At 59.5% G+C, this 18,130-nt stretch overlaps 2 protein-coding genes and 1 long non-coding RNA gene across 12 annotated transcripts in view; 1 reads left to right on the top strand and 2 right to left on the bottom strand.

Moving 5' to 3' along the window:
- The window catches only part of NECAB2 (N-terminal EF-hand calcium binding protein 2), a 38,123-nt gene extending 28,306 nt beyond the window's left edge, over window positions 1-9,817 (top strand). For 2 of the 4 annotated variants that reach the window (XM_033844472.2, XM_033844471.2), the window contains 7 exons: window positions 1,816-1,919; window positions 2,131-2,210; window positions 5,255-5,308; window positions 5,881-5,993; window positions 8,214-8,291; window positions 8,738-8,829; window positions 9,361-9,523. In XM_033844472.2, coding sequence (XP_033700363.1) covers window positions 1,816-1,919; window positions 2,131-2,210; window positions 5,255-5,308; window positions 5,881-5,993; window positions 8,214-8,291; window positions 8,738-8,829; window positions 9,361-9,389 — 550 coding nt within the window. In that variant the 3' untranslated portion in view covers window positions 9,390-9,523. Of the gene's footprint in view, window positions 1-1,815; window positions 1,920-2,130; window positions 2,211-5,254; window positions 5,309-5,880; window positions 5,994-8,213; window positions 8,292-8,737; window positions 8,830-9,360 lie in introns of all 4 variants that reach the window. The other 2 variants (XM_073796435.1, XM_073796434.1) reach the window with 2 other exon arrangements.
- On the bottom strand, window positions 2,677-3,667 carry LOC141277182 (uncharacterized). Its single transcript, XR_012328145.1, has 3 exons — window positions 3,644-3,667; window positions 3,406-3,502; window positions 2,677-2,907 (listed from the first exon to the last, which is right to left on the bottom strand). It is a non-coding gene; the product is annotated as an uncharacterized lncRNA (long non-coding RNA).
- Window positions 7,776-18,130, bottom strand: part of SLC38A8 (solute carrier family 38 member 8) — a 39,892-nt gene continuing 29,537 nt past the window's right edge. For 2 of the 7 annotated variants that reach the window (XM_073796427.1, XM_073796431.1), the window contains 6 exons: window positions 17,626-17,677; window positions 14,022-15,299; window positions 13,597-13,706; window positions 12,651-12,764; window positions 11,930-12,016; window positions 7,776-8,264 (listed from right to left, as the gene is read on the bottom strand). In XM_073796427.1, coding sequence (XP_073652528.1) covers window positions 15,206-15,299; window positions 17,626-17,677 — 146 coding nt within the window. In that variant the 3' untranslated portion in view covers window positions 7,776-8,264; window positions 11,930-12,016; window positions 12,651-12,764; window positions 13,597-13,706; window positions 14,022-15,205. Of the gene's footprint in view, window positions 8,571-11,929; window positions 12,017-12,650; window positions 13,319-13,596; window positions 13,707-14,021; window positions 15,300-17,625; window positions 17,678-18,130 lie in introns of all 7 variants that reach the window. The other 5 variants (XM_073796429.1, XM_033844468.2, XM_073796428.1 and 2 more) reach the window with 5 other exon arrangements.

Below are 18,130 nucleotides of genomic sequence, written 5' to 3'. Positions count from 1 at the left end.
AGGGCCAGCCCCTGGGGGCCACGAGCCCTCCCATTTGCTGTCCTAAGTTCCGGCCAACTCCTCTGTGCCGGTTCTTCCCTGAAGAGCTGATGTGCCCGGGGCAAAGGGGGAATAAAGAAATAGAAACAGGCGGGGGCAGCTGCCAAGTGCCCATGCGTTACTGAGCCTTGAGTCTCTGCCGCGGTTTCCCAGGCAGAGACCGGGCACAGCAGGGTGTTGGTTGCTGGGCCTGGGGGGTTGTGTTTTTTTGGTTGGTGGGGGGCTTGTCCCAGTCACATATGACTGCAAAGGCTGCTCAGTGATGCTGTTCGCAAAATGCCTTTGCTCTGAGCACCTGCAGCCCGGTCACCTAGGATATGCACAGTGCAGATTCCTGGGCTCCGGCCGTGCCCGCTGGATTAGGGTCCCTGGGAGCTGGGCCCAGGACTCTGCATAGCTGATCAGTCTTGTGATTCTGAGGGTTCCCAAGGTTAACAGCCTCAGCTCTGGAAGCTGTCACATAGATTTTCTTCATTTTTTTTTTTCATCACTATCTTGATTTAAAAACCTGCGGTTTCTCTCCTGCTGCAGAACAGATAGGACCGCTGCATGATTTTCAGAGCCCATTTCCTGCGCTTTGCCAGTTCCGTCACGTGTCAGCCGTTACACCTGCCTGCCCCCTTTTTGGAAGCTTACTTGGGGATGTTGTTGGCAGGAGTGGCACATCGCGATGGGGAGACACACCTGCTTCACAGGCACTGCCGCCTCAAACTGCCCAGATCTCAGCTGTTTCGGCTCTCAGCTGCAGGTCCCCTGAGCATTCTCTTTCCCAGGCCTAGGGACGCCGTGACCCAGGCACGAGCCACTGGTTCAGACCCTGCCGCCCTTGGGGGACTCCCACGGTTCCCACTCGTGGTCTGAGTTTGTTGAGGCGCCCCGATTGACACCTCAAGGAACCTGCCAGCCTTTCTCCTCCCTTGGCGGAGGGGTGGGGGGGGGTGGCCCCTCTGCACAGGGAGAGGCTGCTGGGCTTTCAGGCTCACAGGAGGCAAATTCCAGAACCTTACCAAGGCAGCCCTGGGGACCAGGCGTGTCGGCCGTGCACACAGGAGCGTGTGTGTGTGTGTTGGGGGGATATGTGCGTCTGGGTGTATTTTTACGTCTGTGGTGAGTTTTCCAGCATTTTTGCACATGGGGTTTGGGCATTTGTTGAGTCGCTACTACGTGCCAGGCAGTGTTGGGTGGGCTGTGTGTGCACGTCAGGGATGCCGGGTGCTGTGCGTGTGTGTGCACATCAGTAGTGTGCGTGGCGGGTGGTGTCATGACGGGATGGGGCCAGGCTGAGGTCAGGATCACGGGTCTTTGTCTGTCAGATGCCCGCTCTCGACTGTGTCTTAGGGCTTCCTTTTTTGGACAGGGGGCTTGTTAGCCAACGCAGGCCCCCACCCCAGAGGGCAGCGAACGTTGAATCGGCTCCCAGCGAGGCCGGCAGGGCCGGGGAGAGGGGCAGCCGTGGGCTGTGGGGAGGCTGGGGGCCTGGCTCAGCCTCGCCCGGCCCTGGAACTAAACCTCCCGGGAACAGGGTCTGGGTTCCTGGAAAGGATCTGAGTTCATCCCAACCCGGCCCCGCTTGCAGCGTGGCCTTGGCCAGTGGGCCTGTTGTCCCCCTTTGTAAAACAGAGGCCACGATGTTCACTTCACAGGGCCGGGGCTCCACGGAGTGAGTTCTCTGCACGTTTCAGCCCCCAGTCGGTGCTTAATGTTTGTCGAAGCTGCCACAGGCGGCCAGAGCCCTGCAGCCCCCCTCATAGTGTGTGTTGCCCCACTCCTCTGCAGACAGAACCACAGCGTGGTGGAGACCTGGTCTGGGAGCTCCACTCCCGTCTACGCCCACAACCACAAGCTCACGGCCGTGGAGCAAGGGAAGAGCTTCCCGCTTGGTGAGCGAGCAGTGGCCCAGAGTGGGGGCCACTGGCTGGGGGGTCCTGGGGGGAATTCTGAGAGTGGTCCACGTGGGGCTTGGGCCTCCCATGGGGACCGAGCCTGGGAGGGCTGGGGACAGGTCTCAGCGCCGGGGCAGGGCCGGGAGCTCCCCTCCACCTTAGGCCTGGCCCTGCCCTCCCAATCAGCATCTCTGTTCTTCCTTCCCAGTCACCTCGGACTCCAGGGAGGAGGGCCTGGAAGCCCAGATCAGCAGGTTGGCGGGGCTGATAGGACGGCTGGAGAGCAAGGTGAGCCCACTGAGCCCTCGCCTCTGTCCCTGCATCCACCCTCCGCCCTCCCAGCCCCCAGGGAGTGCAGAGTGAGGCCAGAGCTCGAGACAGGAGTCAGGAAGCCTTGGAAAGGACATTCCCCAGGTGGAGCGCGGAGTAAGGGTGGACGCCGGGAACGGGTCCATCGTGTAGGAGCCGAGGAGAGGAGCGGCGCGGCTGTGGAGGGCGGGTGGGCAGCCAGGAGGGGCGTCTCGAGGAACAGAAAGTAGTCGGCCGGACCACAGGCAGCAAGGGGACAGAGCTTCAAGGAGGCGTTAAGGCGGCGGCGTGGTCTGGGCAGGTGGTAGCCTAGACCCAGCAAGGTGGTGGGTGAGGGATGGTGACGTCCCAGGAGAGATTAGAATGACCGGCAGCGTGAAGTTTCTTAAAATGGGACGTGACACATCCACAAGTGATGGAAAGTGGCACAGCCTTTATGGGATCGTGTTTTCGGAGAACATTTCACGGCTCGGTAGGCAGTCAGGATACGATTGTGTTCGCTTTGCAGGGCTGCCAGAACTGGGGCTTAAACCCCGGCATTTATTCTCTCACAGATCAAGGCTAGAAATCTGAAATCAGGATGTTGGCGGGGTTGGTTTCTTCTGAAGCCTCTCTCGTTGGCGTGTAGACGGCCGTCTTCTCCCTGTGTCTGTGTGTGTCTGTGTCCTGATCTCTTCTTATAAGGACACCAGTCATATTGGATTAGAGCCCACCCATGTGACCTTATTCTAACTTAATCACCTATTCAAAGGTCCTGTCTCCAAATATAGTCACGTTTCGCGGTACTGGGGATTGGGACTTCAACATATGAATTTGGGGGGAACACAGTTCAGCCCATAACGATTACCATTCGTTGGAAGAAAGAAAATAATTTGCCTTAAGGTTTACCAACAGGCTCCAGTATCGGACTGCCTGTATTTGAATCCTGGCTATACCACTTAACAGCTGTGTGACCTTGGGCCAATGACCTACCCTCTCTGAACCTCAGAGTCCTCCTCTAACCACAGAGAAAATAATCAGAATGGCACCTCTCACAGGGTCATTGTGAGGATTAAATTAAATGGTGTCTTAATGGCTTAGCACAGAGCCTGCTGCATCGTTAGCATTTAATATTAGCAATGTTGTTTAGCAGTTATTAGACGTTCTGATGCCAGAACCTATACACATACCATACCTGTATATCAACATAAACCAAGATAGCAGGGATCTCCAGGCTGTGGGGTTGCAGTGGCAAGTTCACATTTTTCCTACTTCTCTGAATTTTTTTATATCTTTTGCAAAAGGGCAAAAGAAAAATAGTGCTTTGATGGGTTTGTGGGTTCTGAGGGATTCGTGAGGGCAGTGGGTGGGGCTCCCCAGGAGGTGAGGCTGAGACTTGGAGAGGAGTCCGAGGGAGGAGGTGGCCATCCCACCTGCAGGTCTGAGGCCGAGGTGGGATTCCCCCACCCCCCCGCCCCCCCGCCCCCCCGCCACCCCGCCCCGCTAAAGCCAGCTGCTGGGTGGGAGCGGTGGGAAAGGCTCGGCGGGGACCCTGAGGCCCGGTTGTCATAACAACTCTGCGGGCGCCCCCAGGGGGAGGCTCTTTGAAGTTTATTTTTAGCGCCCCAGTCGCCCTAACAACCGGCTGGCTGGAAACCAAGGAGCACCTGTGCGTCCTGGAGACGGGGCGGGGGGGGCCCTCTTCCCAGCCTCTGATTGGCCCGAGCTGCGAGCAGGGGCCAATCCGGGACCTGCTCTGGACCCCGCCCTCCAAGGGCGAACCTGAGCGCTCCTAGCTGTGCCTGGGCTCCTGGAACGCTGGGACGGCGAGGCAGGGAGACGGGGCGGGGGGCGCAGACGTGGGTGCCGCCGTCCCTCCTCCACCCTCCCCTCATCTTTACCTCATCCTCACTGCCGCGGGGCCCAGCTGGCCAGGAGAAATCTAGGGAACCAGTGCTCTCCAGGAGCCCATCTACACGGTTTTAAAAGCACGGAAAGAGACTTGCTCTGCCAAGCAGAACTTGGCCGCCTACAAACGCCGACGTGCACACCCTATGTCCCCGGAAAGTCAGTACCCTCTCTGGGGCCGGCTGTGTAATTTATGGGGCCCCTTGTTCCAACATTATTAAGAATGTCCAGGTGGTGACTGCATGGGTCATGGCCCTGCAGATCGGCCGCGTGGGTGCGGGATTGCGCCAGGGACACGGGCTGCCCTCGTGGAGGATGGACAGGGATGGGCACAGAGGTGGCCTTTATTGGGGTGCCCAAGAAAAAGGAAGAAGGATCCTGATTCCGTGGATCAGGAGAGAGGCTTGGCCTCAGACTCAGACTCTGACCCTGGACCAGCTTCTGTGGCCTCTGGGTTCTCTGCTCTGCAGTCATGGTGCTGGGCACCATTACAGACACAAGCACGCGGTCAGGAGCAGAGTGCACGGGCTTCCTGCTTTCCTAGAGCTCACAGTAGGGCAGCCATGACCTCGGGGAGTCTGGCAAGTTACATAAGATTTCGTAGAGAGGGTTTAGCCCCCAGGGCCGGTGGAAGGCCAGCGAGCACAGACCACCTCATTCAGGCCGTTATATTCATGAGGTGCCAGGGGCTGTGACTGGGGGCGACGTGTAAGTTGTCGGGGAACCTGTTGCCAGCAAGGCTGTCGGCGGAAGTTGTGACAAAACCCCAGCGTCCTGGGTTCAGCACAGTGGAGCCTCCTTCGTGTGCTCTGCAATTGGCGTGCTTGGCCTCTGTGGCTCCAGCGCCCCCTAGATGCCACGGCCAGAAGGGATCTGTGCCACTCCCTGTGGGTGGCCTTGCAGCCTGGCTTCCCGGCTCCTGTCTTGAGCCGGCACTGCCTGGAGGGTGGGCTGAGCCCTGCCCAGAGAGGCCTGGCCCTGGGAGCTCCCACCCGCTCGGGGACTCCAGAGTGGGGTGGAGGGGCTGGAGCTCTTCGGTGGCCCTGGGTGCTCAGGGGTCACTGTGGTGGTCCTGGGAGCCTCCCTAGCAGCGGTGGCCTCTGTCTCAGGCATCTCTTCATGCTTTGTTGTTGCAGACCCTTTGGTTTGACTTCCAGCAGCATCTCTCGGATGAAGAAAGCACCAACATGGTGAGGACTCCTCTCTCTCCTGTGGCCCCATCCCTGCCCGAGCCAGGCCTCAAGATGCAGGCGGCTTAGTGTCCCTGACACCTCTACCCTGGGACCGCCACAAGGGGAGATGCAGCCCCAGCACTTGGCCACCCTCCCCTCCCATGAGCATTCTTAGAGGCTCCAGGGCTGTGATCGGTGGGGCCCGGAGCAACATAATCAGCAGGACAGTGACGTCAAAATGCTGATTCAATCAGAAACAATTTTGCTGGTCACTCGTTTTGTTGTGTCCTGGACCCGAAGCCTTGCAGGTAGCTCCCAGTCTCTCTGGAGCCTCTTTAAGCGACCCTGTCTGTTTTTTCAGCACTTGTGGGACTACTCCCTGCATTTGGCTTCTTAAGTTTAGCTCACTTTTCGCCAGTTTCCACGTGTAAGAATGAAAAGTGTGTGTGTGCAGCGGGGGAGTGGGTCGGTTTTATTCTGAAGAAGTTGTCCTGTCCTGGGGAGGCGGGCTCCTGGGCTGGGCGGGGTCCCGGGGGAGGCGGGATGCCAGGGAGCCCGCAGGGTGGCTCACTGGTCCTATGGCCCCGGAGCATCTGCAGCTGGTCCGGCAGGAGATGGCCGTGTGCCCTGAGCAGCTGGTCGAGTTCCTGGACTCCCTGCGTCAGTACCTGAGGGGCACCGCCGGAGCCAGGAACTGCTTCCAGTGAGTAAGCCGCGGGGCGCGGTGGTGGCTGGGAGCTGTGTCTGGGGTGGAGGCACAGGGCAGGACCGGCCTCACCCCTGAGAACACAGCGGACCCCAGGGAAGCCCCCTAGCGGGGTGGTCCTAGCACGGGCTCTTCCTTGCTGCGCAAACGTGCCAACTGACTTCATCTCGCGGACCTCAGCTTACTCATCTGTAAAGTGGGTCCACTGCCCGGACCCGCTCCCTGGTGGGGTTGGGGGCGTCAGTGGAATAATGACCGTGGGGGGTACAGGCCAGTGCCTGGCCCCCAGCGCCCACTCAGCGTTAGCCGCCACTCGGGGGCCTCACCCTCTGGTCCCTGCGGCCAAGGCCTGCATCCTTGCTGGGGGTGGTCCCAGAGGGCCGTTGGCGCAAGCTGCCGGGCTGTCTCCCGTCCGTGGCCCACCCGTCGGTGCCCAGCGGTAGGCTCCGTGCCTGTTCCCTGCCTCGAGCGTCTCCCTCCCCGGTTGCTTTTTTCCTACCTCAAGAGCACATGTGCCTCCACCTGCTTCCTGGTGAAGCAGGGGGGCCAGGCCGGGGGTGCTGCGTGACTCAGCTGCTCTTGCTGCACGTTAATTCCAGGTGGTGGCGGAGGGCAGGTGAAGAAAGATGATTCCGGTTGGCGGTGGGCGCTGTGCAGGCCAGCGAACCAGGGGGCTTTGGGGAGGGGCTGCGTGTGTGCTCAGGCTGAGTGCTGAGCAGCTCCCCCCGCCGCAGAAGGCCTGGCACAGGCTCGTGCCCAGACCTGGTGTGGCAGTGAGGGTGCCGTGTTTGAGAAAAAGCAAGCAGCTGGTGTGGCTCGATAGAGTGACCCAGGGGTGGGTGGGTCAGATGGCCAGAGAGGCAGGCAGGCCCTGCTCGTTCCGGGGACCAGGGACCATGGGGGAGAGATGCTTAGGCAGGAGGGAGACTCGGTCTTGCCTCCTTTGTGTAAGAAGGGGTGGCAACAGGTGTGCAGCTGGCGGCCAGGGAGAGGCCATGTAGTCACCCGGAGAGGGCACTGGTCTTGGCACGATGTGGGCAGAGCTGGGGTCTGTTTTGGAGTGGGGCTGACTGGACTTGACCATGGCCGGGATGGGGTGGGGGGGCTGCAGAAAGAGGCCGGGCGGAGTGTGAGATGCTTCAGGAACTTGATGGAGGACGGGGCCACAGGCTGAGCGGGAGAAGCCGCGGAAGGTCAGGCGCGTGGGTGCGGGGAGTAAGGCCACGTTAAATTTCAGATGCCATTCGAGGTGCCGATGTACAAGTGGGGAGATCTGGGGAGTGGTGGGCATGCAGGTGTCACCCGGAGCCACGGGAGCTGTGTGCTCATCAAGGGAGACGGCGTGGAAGAAGGGGGCCTGGGGCTGGGAAGGGCCGGGAGGGGGCAGCATGCAGTAGGGCGTCCTCTCTGCAGCCCCAAACCTGGAATTGCCTGTAGTAATGCAGCAGACGCCACGGGGGCAGGATTCTCCTGAGGGATGCTTGGGGTTCTGTGCTATTGAGCGTGTGGGAAAAGGAGAAGGAACGGGGGTGGCCGAGAGGCCAGATGGGGTGGTATTGTGACCTCGGAGGAGGCCGGCCCTCCCTCTCCTGGGGTCGGCCACCTTCTTAGAGGCACCCCCCCCACCTTGCTCCATCCCCCCAGCCTGGGTCTCTGTCTTACTTGAAATGGGGTGAGTACCCTGGTGCTCACACAGAGACGACAGCTCTGGCCTTGGGCCATGTCTGATTCTCCTACTTTTAAGGATTAAATGAAAAAATGATTATGAAGGACAACGTGGCAGGTGGAGATGCTTTTAGTTTTAAAGGTAGGTTTTTCAATGACTAGAAAGCCTCTTTCAAAGACGTTTCACTGTCATTCATTCAGCAGCCACGCTGGCCCCTGTAGCGGGCCAGGCCTTGCTCTAGAGGGTAGAGAGGTGCACGCAGCTGATCAGACTACGTGGCTGGTCCTGGAGGGTTCGGGGGGCCTGATCAGAAAGGGAGCGTCTTACTGAGGGCAGCCTCGGGTGGTGACAGGCTGCCTTGCGGGCCTGTCACCACTCCCGGCTGCTGCAGCTTCTGCCAGCCTCACGTTTCCAGGGTCCTCAGGCAGCCCCGAGCCTGGCTCAGGGGCCGCCCTGTCTGGGGGGCGTGTGGCCCTGTGTGCACCCCATTGGGGAGCAAGCAGGCCGGCAGCCCCGTGCAGCCACTGAGTCCGGTCTCTCTCCTCTTGTAGCATCGCTGCCGTGAGGCTGGCGGACGGCGTCACCTTCGTGGTCTACGAGTTCTGGGAGACAGAGGAGGAGTGGAAGATGTAGGTGTCAGCCCTCGGCCGGGGGTTAGGTGGTGGGACGGGGGGCGGGGACCTGCCCCGGCCCCCTTTCCAGGCCCTTCCTTGTCCCAGAGGCTCCTTGGCTGGGAGGGTGAAGAGGCGGGGTTCCAGCGGCCTCCACTACTCAGACGGCTGGGCCTCAATCCACTTGGAGGTGGCGTTTCTCAGGCTGGAGCTTGACCCCCTGAACGTGCTCTGCTGGGCCCTGAATCTGCCCTGAATCTGGGAGCGGAGGCCAGGGTTGCTCCTGTTTCAAAACTGCTGCCCAAGGATAAAAATCCAGAAAGTTCTTTCAGTGAAGGTTGCTCAGGGGGAGGCAAGAGCCAGGCTGTGCCCCCGGCCCCACCTTCGCACCAGGGCTCTGAGCCCCGAGCTTGGCTGACTGGGGTGTGGCCCCGAGAGCTCACGGGCGGCCCCCTGCGTTGCAGGCACCTGCAGAGCCCCGTGTGCAAGGCGTTCCGGCACGTCAAGGTGGACACGCTGAGCCAGCCCGAGGCCCTCTCCCGGATCTCCGTGCCAGGTAGCGGGGAGGAGGGCCTGGACCAGCTACAGAGGAAGCGGGGACGCCATGGGCCCGGTAGAAATGGCTGAGCTGAGGCCCAAACCACCCTAGCCTTTTCTGTTCCCTTAGCTGCCAGGAAGTGTAGTCCACCAGAGGGGGTCCTAGACAAGGCAGGGAGGCCGGGCCTCAGCCGCGCCCAAAGGCCAGGGCCCTGAGCCCAGCATGCGGCAGGCCTGTGCTAGGGGCCCTGAAAGCACCCCCAGGCCAGGGCAGGCCGCGCTGTGGGACACCCCCCTGCGTTCCCAGCCAGACTGCCATTCCCTCCATGGGCACGTGATCTGCCCCCAGGACACGCACCTCTGTGCCCTTCGTAGGGCCCGGCCCCTGGCTTTACGCACCCACCTCCCCACGGCGCCCCCTGCCGCCCGCCTGGCACAGAGTTGGCACCGGCAGAGGAGCGGCAGCCTGCAGGCCTCACTCTCTGGCCCGGAGGGGGGAGGGGCCACTGCAGCCTCCTCCCCCTGACGCGTCTCCCTCCCTCCTCTCCAGCTGCCTGGTGCACCCTGGGCCGCGACTGAGCCCCTGCCGCCCTGCTCCCTCTGATGAAGGACGTGCACTCTTTTCTAGAAACTGTGGTATACGAGCTGTCTTTTCAGTAGAAGAAGGTCTTTTCCCGCTGGTTGAAGTAAAGGCGAACCCCCGCCGTGGCACTCCCCCGCCCCGCTTGTTGACAGAGCAGCATCGAGCTGCTGGGCCTGCTGCAGCCCGAGGGCGGCAGTGAGTGAGGGGGGAGCGGCCCCGCCCCCAGCGCATGGCCACACAGGACCAGCCCCCACGTCCTCGGCCGGGCTCGCCCCTCACCCTTCTCTCCCCTCCTGGTTGCCACTCCTCCTCCTGCGAGGAGCTGGGACCCTGTAGTGCCCAGGCCCGGGCCGAGCCCGCAGGCAGCAGTAGACCCCATGTAGCCAGTGCCCGGGACAGGCACCAAATAAACTAGCGTTGGGGACGGCTGCGTGTTTGTTTCCCGTTTTCTAGTTGATGACAGCGGGCGAGTGAAGCTGTCAGGATGCTCGGGGCCCCTTATCAGCCCTGAAACCTGAACCAAGTCGCCTCAGCTGTCTTATCTGTCAAGGGGAAGTGATGCCACTGAGGTATGTATCTTGACAAACAAGTCACGCCTGTTGCGAGGTGCGGGGGGGTCCCCACGACCACCCTCGGCTCGGTAATTCACTAGAAGGACTCTTAGAACGCAGCCAAGCCATTCTTCTCGTGGTTACCGGGTTATGGCAGCAAAAGCATTACAGACTGAACTCAGCACGGCAGAGGGTCCCGGAGGGACCAAGCTTAGGGTGTCCCTTCCCAGTGACACGTGCAGACAGCACCTGGTTCTCCCAGGGCTGCCCTGTGACATTCATTACGCATAGGGAACTGCCAACCAGGGAAGCTCACCTTCAGAGTTGCACTGGGGGCGGCTCTGGCTGACCTTAGCCTCCAGCCCCTGTGGAGGTCAGGCTGCTCCCAAGTGGCCCCAGGTAAACAAAGATACACGTGTCAGGACTTCCAAGGTCCTAGAGGTTCATCACCTCCTAAGAGCCGGTTCATCACCTCCTAAGAGCCGAGCGCAAAGCCAGACCTCCCTGGACACAGTCGACCCTTGACTGCACACCCTGTTCCAACAAGCCAACCAGAAGACCCTAGACTTCAAGGTGATTTCAAGTCCAATGCTGGAAGTTACCTCTGTAACTTCCTATTTCCCCAGCCGCAGTGCAGGAGAGACAATACACAGAAGTCCCAAGGGACAAGAAGAGAGACATGCCTCCCTTTCCCAAAGCAGGGCGGAAAGGAGGGCAGGTAGGGAGGCAGCTGCCAGGGGCTGCTGGGGAGCCGGGGAAGAAGGAGAGAGAGAAAGGGCCTGGAACTGGGCCGCGGTGCCCAGTGAAATCATGGGGGCTTGTTGGAAGCGTAAAATGCAGATTCACATCCCAGCTGAACCTACATCCCAGCTGAACATGTCAGCATCCTTGCACTCAGCCTCTGTTTTCTCATCTGTGAAGTGGGGAGAAGACCCCTCCTTTTCACGAGAAGGCCACTGCAGGAGGTCCTGCTGACAGCGTCACCTCAGCCCACCCTGAGCTGCTACCGTTCCAGGCTGTTTTACAAAAAATAATCTCAGGGGGTGGAGGTTCTTGGAGGCGCAACTGAGGAAGCCCGCCCTCTGGGCCCGTGACCCTCTGCCCCAGCTCTCGCCTCTTGTAGGCTCGGGGCTGACTGCACCCACGGGCACTTAGCGCCTCCTCAGATTCTGCGTGGGTGGAATAGGCTCTGAAGAGAACAAACATCAACCCTAAAGGGATAAGGGCGTCCACTTACTTCACTCCAGTGCGAGGCACTTGGCAGGCGCCGTCGCTGCTTCCTGCGTCATCCTGGGATCCGCAGGTAGGGAACCCGATACCCAAAGGCAAGCAGCTCAGCAGAGGCCACACAGCCACGTGGCACTGCTTCATCCAAACCCAGAGCAGCCCTCAGGGCAGCTGTCTGCCCCCAGTGCTGTGCTCTAACCACCTTGCACACAGCAGAGACAGGTGCAGCGGAACGGCTCCGGATTAATACGGTCAGATCCCAGTCCGGTTCCCCCAACAGTTAAAGACGGAGAAAGTCCCCGCCCCCGCGTATATACCAGGCCCAAAAGAATTGAGGCGTTTAAGCCAGCACTTGTGCCCGCAGCTTATTCACACGAGCCAGAAGGTAGAAACATCACAAATGCCCATCGTGGACGAACGGACAAACCCAGGTCTATCCACGCAGTGGACCATGATTCAGCCATAAAAGGAACCTGACCCCGCGGCCACAACACGGGCGACACCTACACACCCTACGCTGAGTGAAAGCAGCCGGTCACGGAAGGCCACATTTGCACGAGCCCATGCACACGACACGTCTGGAAGAGTTAAATCTATAGAAACGGAAACTAGAGTAGGGGTTGCTGGGGAAGGCGTTTGGGACGCGATGGAGGGGGTGCTTGTGTGCCAGCGGAGGCACCCCACGCCCCTGCAGCGTGTACTTCAAAATGGTAACTTTATGCTACGTGAATCTCATTTTTAAAAAAACCACAACTCACCTGCTCAAACAGATGTTCAGCATCTGTGTCCCTGGCCATGTCCTGTTCAAAACCCAAGCCTTCCACGGGAGGCATGTGGCCGCCGTCCTGTGTGCGACACAGGCAACCCCTCAGGTACTGGGCAGCACCTGGGGGCACCTAGAGCCACTGGAAGGGCACCTCCCCAGGACAGTCGGACCCCCTGTAGCCCATGCTGCTCAAGGCAGGAGAACGAGTCCCCTCGCCTGCAGAACGTTACTGGGCCCCATTCACAGCTGTCACTTGAGACAGGAGGGTCTCTGCACTCAAGCACACGTGTCACCACTGACCGGAATCCTGAGACAGGCCAGGCTCTGGGGGTCTATCTAAGCTCATCCCCATGGCTATGCTGGGAGGGAGGGGCTGCCCTCAGTTTTGTTTTAGAGGGGAACAAACAGGATAGGAACCAAGGGCTGGAGGAGGAAGGAAAGGAGGAGGTGCTGACCCAGGTCCCAGGAAGGACACCGAGGCTAAGAATAGCACTCACGGAGGTTTTCCTGGGTCAGCAACCTGAGGACAAGGGCTGTTGAGAGCGGGGACGGAGCCTGGCCAAGGAGACAGCTCCGATTCCAGACCCAGAGCCCGTGCTCAGAGCCCGGTGCCGCCACCCTGATCTCAAGCACGCTGCTTGAGCCCCTCTGTCCTCCCGAACCAGGGGGAGGCGCTCGCGGCTGGAGGAGGTCAGTCCAGGAGATGATCGTACCTGCCTCACGAGCTCAGACATCAGAGGGCGGCATCCCAGCCTGCATTTCTGTGCATCACGTCCTTGCGTGATCATGGCCAATCTGAGGCTCAGTCCTATGAGAATCCCCTCCACCTGTCAGAGAGATGGAAACAGTCGTACCCAGCGGTGACACCTGTCATCCCTGCAAGAGCCCCACCCTCATCTCTGCTTAGCATTAGTGCCAGGCCACCACCTCCCTGACGTGCTTTCCGGCTTTGGCATAAGCCCTGTGGTCCTATTTCCCTTTTCCCCTTAGCTGCCAGGAAGCTCAGTGTTCACCTCCTCATACTCTCAACCTAGCTTTTCTGGAAATAAAACTACCATTGCTTGGGTGCCCCCACCAGCTGCTGGCAGAGAGTATTCACAACCAGTAGTCCAACTCCAAAGCCACTTCGTACACTGCCTCTCTTTTTGGCACGACCCTTACCCGCCATGCTTCATTCTTACCCGGGACCCTCCGTGAAGGGTCCTATCACAGCCCAGCCTTCCTGGGCAGCAGCACAGTGCCAAGCACACAGGATGTAGATGATAAGTCTCGGACCATCCAAACCCGCTGCCAGCTCTGGGGTGATACATGCTCCAGGAAGTCAGTTCTGCCGGCACATGTGCCTGTTCTGACGCCCTTGTCCAGGAGGACGCTGTGGCCACTGTAGGGTGTGGCAGGCCGTGGTGGGGCTGGTCAGAGAGCACTTGGAGAAGGGACCTGTGTCCCCCTCACTGGTTCAGAGTCTCCACCAACAGCCAGGGCACTGGGGGGCAGAAGCCCCATCCCCACCCCCTGGGCCAACTAGTTCCCACCCCCCTTGGCCACTCCTAGGAGCGGACAGAAAATGGACAATGGAATTTAACCCAAAATCAGTCGCAACCCAACTCTGCACCTCACGCAACAGGCGGCCTTGAGTTTCCTAAGCCTCAGTTGCCTCACCTGGAAAATGGGCGAGTTTGAAAACATCACGCTAAGTCAAAGGAACCAGACACAAAAGGCCACGTATTGTATGCGTCCATTCATGTGGAAAGTCCAGAACGGGCAAAGCCCTAGAGACAGAAAGCGGATCCCTGGTTATGGGGAACTGGAGAGAGGGCGGAACAGGGAGTCAAGGCTCACGGGTCCTGGGTTCCTTTGGGGGTGATAAACGTACGGGAATCGGATATTGACTCTGTATGTCTAATGCGCACCGAATCGTACACTTTAAAAGGGTGGACTACGTGGTACGTGAATTACATCTCAAAAACCAAAATTAATACAGGTGGATAAACTGGAAAAAACCAAACTCCAACACAGTTCTATCACCACCAGCCTCACACACACAGGTGACACGAGATAACAAACAAGGCCCGGCTGCTGCCTACCTGGAGGGAGGTGTCTGAAGGACGTCAGCCCACGCAGTCTCTGGCACTGCTGGCTCCCGGCAGACATCCCAGGGCAGAGGAAGAGCGGCCTGAATCCAGCAACATCCATCCGGGGTTGCCGGGCCCTGGGCAGGGTCAGTGCCGGGGACAGCGATGCGGGAGCCCCTGGCCCCGTCCTCCTCTCCTCCCTGGCCGCGGGCAGATCCCTGCCCCCTCAGCCGCAGCTCCAGGCGTGGTTCCTCACCCCCGGATCGGGGAGGGAATCATGGAGCAGACAGCGCACTTGGCCTCCAGGCTCTTCAGGTCCAGCCAGCGGAAGGGGCGGGGGCTCTCCTCGGGTCCCCCCCCACCCACCCACTGGAGCGAGGCCAAGCACAGGCTGTGTGGCCAGCTCTGGGCACGCATCTCCTTGGGCATTCCCCCGTGCCGTGGCACTGCCATCCCCACCGGAGGCCGCCCCAAATGCCCTCTGGGCTCTCACCCACCGAGCAATGCCCTTGCCTCGTGCCTTTGATCTCAGCACCCCAAAGTAGGGCTCTCTGGGCCTCAGCACCTGCCTCCTAGTTATGGGTTTAACTTATTTTTCTGGGGGACACAGTTTAAGCCCTAACCTCTGGAAACCGTGAATGTGACCTTATTTGGAAATAGGATATTTGCAGATCCCAATTAAGTAATTAAGATGAAGCCATACTGAAGTAGGGTGAGCCCTGTAAGAGGGAAATTGAGACAGATACATAGGGAAGACGGCCACATGAGGGAGGCGGCAGAAATTGGACGCATGCAGCCACAAGCCAAGGAGAACCAAGGATGGCCAGCAACCAGCAGAAGCCGGAAGAGGCAGGAGGGACCGTCCCCCTAGAGCCTGCAGAGGGAGGGTGCCAGCCCCGCCCACACCTTGATCTCAGACTTCTAGCCTCCAGACTGTGAGAGAATGCACTGCTGTTGCCAGAAGCCCCCAGTCTGTGGTCACTTGCAGGACAGGCCCAGGACACTAAGAAACTCCTCACCACTGCACCAGAAACCCTGGGAACCAGCAGAAGCCCAAATGAGCAGCCTGGGAAGGCAGAACGTATCCGCTTCTCCAGCATCTTTATGATGAGATAACATCGGTCTCACGGCTGGATGCAGGCAGCCGGACCAGGGCAGCCGTGGAGACCCCATCCCGCTCAGCCGCGGGCCGCCCCTCAGAGCAGCTCCATGACAGCCGCCACCGTGCTCTGCCCGAAGATGAAGGTGCCGACGAGCACGGAGACCACCCCCCAGGCCTCCAGGAAGCACCTGCCAAGTCAACAAACGCGCGTCAACACGCGCTCTTCTTCCGGAGATTTGCACAGACGAGCCAAACACATGTAGAAAACTTACGATGTGAAGCCTACTAGAGTCACCAATTTGGAAAAAATTCAGGTTACCCTCCTTTACCTGTAGGGATGGGTTTCTGAGACAACAGGAAATAAAGTACCCATGCAATTGAAAAAACAAAAACAACTCTCACCCGATCTGTTGTTTCATAACCTCGTTCCTTCCCAATATTTTATCAAAGACAAAGAAATAGCGGGAGGGAGACACTAGTTTCAAACTCCCTTCTCTTCCGCTTCTTTTCTTTAGGGGGTTGACACCCCCGAAAGTGAGGAAGGAGAAGAAAGCCCTAGGTCACACAGATGGGAACAGCGGCGGGGGGGCCACGGAGGAGGGGACAGAGGTGGCTGGAACTGGTGGTCACGAGACCACATCCACAGGCTTCATAACGTAACCAGGAGAGACGGTGCAGACAGTGAGGCAAAAGCCACGATAATAAGATTCCCACGAAATGATAGGGATATTTCTGGCCCGTTAACAAAGGCCACAAGGATCCGTTGTCATGGAAAGACCATCTCCAGTTACGCAGCGTGGCAGAGCGGCAGCTCGGTGCCCTGAACGCCCGCCTGCCTGAACGCGGGGAGAGAAGTAAACGTGATGGGGCTGCTGGCTCCTCGGGGCAGCTTTGATGGATCAGGAAGCCCTAAAGCAGCGCTAGGATTAAAAATATCTTTAAAGTCCATCAGTAACAGCTGCTGTGAACTTGGGCTGAGGCACCACACAGAAGTAGCAAGACTTGAAAGGGCGCTACAGGGAAAGAACCATGTAGGAGGCCCCCAGGCAACCGGGGCTGCTGCTAAGCCCAAGGCAGCTTTAGAGATACCCAGAAAAATGCTTCTCAACCCAGAAGGGAGCCCAGCCAGGCCTGCCGCTGTGGGAAGACCAAGCTCGGGCTCCATGTGGCTGGACGAAGGGGAACGAGAGGCTGCAAGTGGGCCCCAAGTTCACGGCTGCTGTGACATAAGAGAATCTGTACTGGGCTGAATGGTGGTCCCCCAAATTCACATCCACCTGGAACCTGTGAACACGACCTCATTTGGAAATAGGGTCTTTGCGGATGTGATGAAGTTGACGATCTGGAGATGAGATCACCATGGACTGGGGGTGGGCCCTAAGCCCAATGACAGGTGTCCTCAGAGGAGAGAAGCAGAGGGAGACTTGAGACACAGACACAAGGGAGAGGCTGTGTGAGGACAGAGGCAGGGATGGGAGTGATGCGGCCACAAGCCAAGGACCACCTGGAGCCACCAGAAGCAGGAAATAGCACAGAACGGAATCCCCCCGAGAGCTTGCAGAGGGCGTGGGCCCTGCTGACACCATGACTTTGGACTTCTGGCCTCCAGAACTGGGAGAAAATACATTTCTGTTGATTTAAGCCACAAGCAGCCCTAGAAAGCTACTAGTGTCCTCTCTAGCCGTCTTGGCCTCAGTTTTCACATCTGTGAAATGGGACCAAGATCTGCACAGACTCCTGGGTCCCTGGCACCGGCTGAGCTCTGGCCCATCACCCGTGCGCACACACTCTTTCTCAGTGGGGTCCAACTGGGCCCCTCGGTGGCAGAGTACATGGTCCAAGTCACACCACAGGCCGACCCAGCGGAGGGTACTCCGCTGAAAAAAGGGATGGTCCAAACTGTCTTGTCTAACCAGCAATGTGGAGCAGGGAGGGGGTAAGCATTGGGCCCCGCGTCCAGTTGGCCAGAGTTGAGCCCCAGCTCTGCCCTGCTCGCCACCTGCCTGTGGGTTGGTTTCTGCCTCCTCGTCTTTGGGATGGAAATATCCCAGCATCGCAGGGAGAGGAAGGGGTAAAGGGGCTGAGCGTGGGGCCCAGCACTGAGGCATCATCCAACCAGGACCTGCTGTCCTGTTAACAGAACGTGTTGCCCTGGTGCATGGGGGAGCCCACGGCCTCCGGAACTCAGGGACCTGTGGGGCAACAGGACCAGCCTGCCCGGGGTCTGAGTGCAGGATGGGGAAGCATGCACGACTTGGGCCTCAAGACGCCGGGAGGACCCCAAATCACATGAAGCTGCAAGCAGAGGCCACAAGCGCTCGGAGCGCAAGGGCGGCCGCGCATGGGCTGAACAGGGCGCGGTGTGCTGGCCTGGGATGTGTGGACAAGGCCCCCCTCCCGGCCTGGCCTGCAGAACCCTCACACACAGGACCCGGCGGGCGAGCAGCCTTCGCACGCCCCTCCCGCTGAGCCCCGCACACGCTAGAGGCGACACCCTCACGTGCACACACTTACTTAACTCGGGGTCCGACGGGCTCCACGCTGATGGCACAAATGAGGCACAGACCTGCGGAGGAGACCCGGGGTCGCACCAGCTCTTCGTTATCGAACCCAAAGCAGCCCCGAGCTCGCAAGGGCTCAGCCGACACCCAGCAGTCCCCGGGGACCCGGGAGGCCGCCAGGGCCTTCGCCCGAAGTGGCCCCGCAGGCTCACCCTGCCCCGGAGAGTGGGCACCGAATGGTGGCTAGTGGCGCCACTGTGGGGTCCCCGCTCGACGCCCCCCAACACCTTGGCCTCTCCAGCGACAACGACGGCGCACACTCACGTCTCTGACGAGATGCAGTGGGTCAGGGCCAGACTCGGGGCCTCACCCCTGGCACGCCTTTCACAACTACCAGCTGCCTTGGTTATTTTTTTCTTTCTGTCATTTTTTTTTTTTCTTTTTTAATGGTGCTACTGAGATTTGAAGGCAGACAGCTCTGCCTAAAGATCCTGTCAATCTCCCCGCCGCCAAGCCTA

Source organism: Tursiops truncatus, chromosome 19 (assembly GCF_011762595.2).
Source record: "Tursiops truncatus isolate mTurTru1 chromosome 19, mTurTru1.mat.Y, whole genome shotgun sequence".
Classification (NCBI taxonomy): domain Eukaryota; kingdom Metazoa; phylum Chordata; class Mammalia; order Artiodactyla; family Delphinidae; genus Tursiops; species Tursiops truncatus.
Note: the sequence above shows the minus strand (reverse complement) of the source record. Positions and strands in the feature narration are given on the sequence as shown.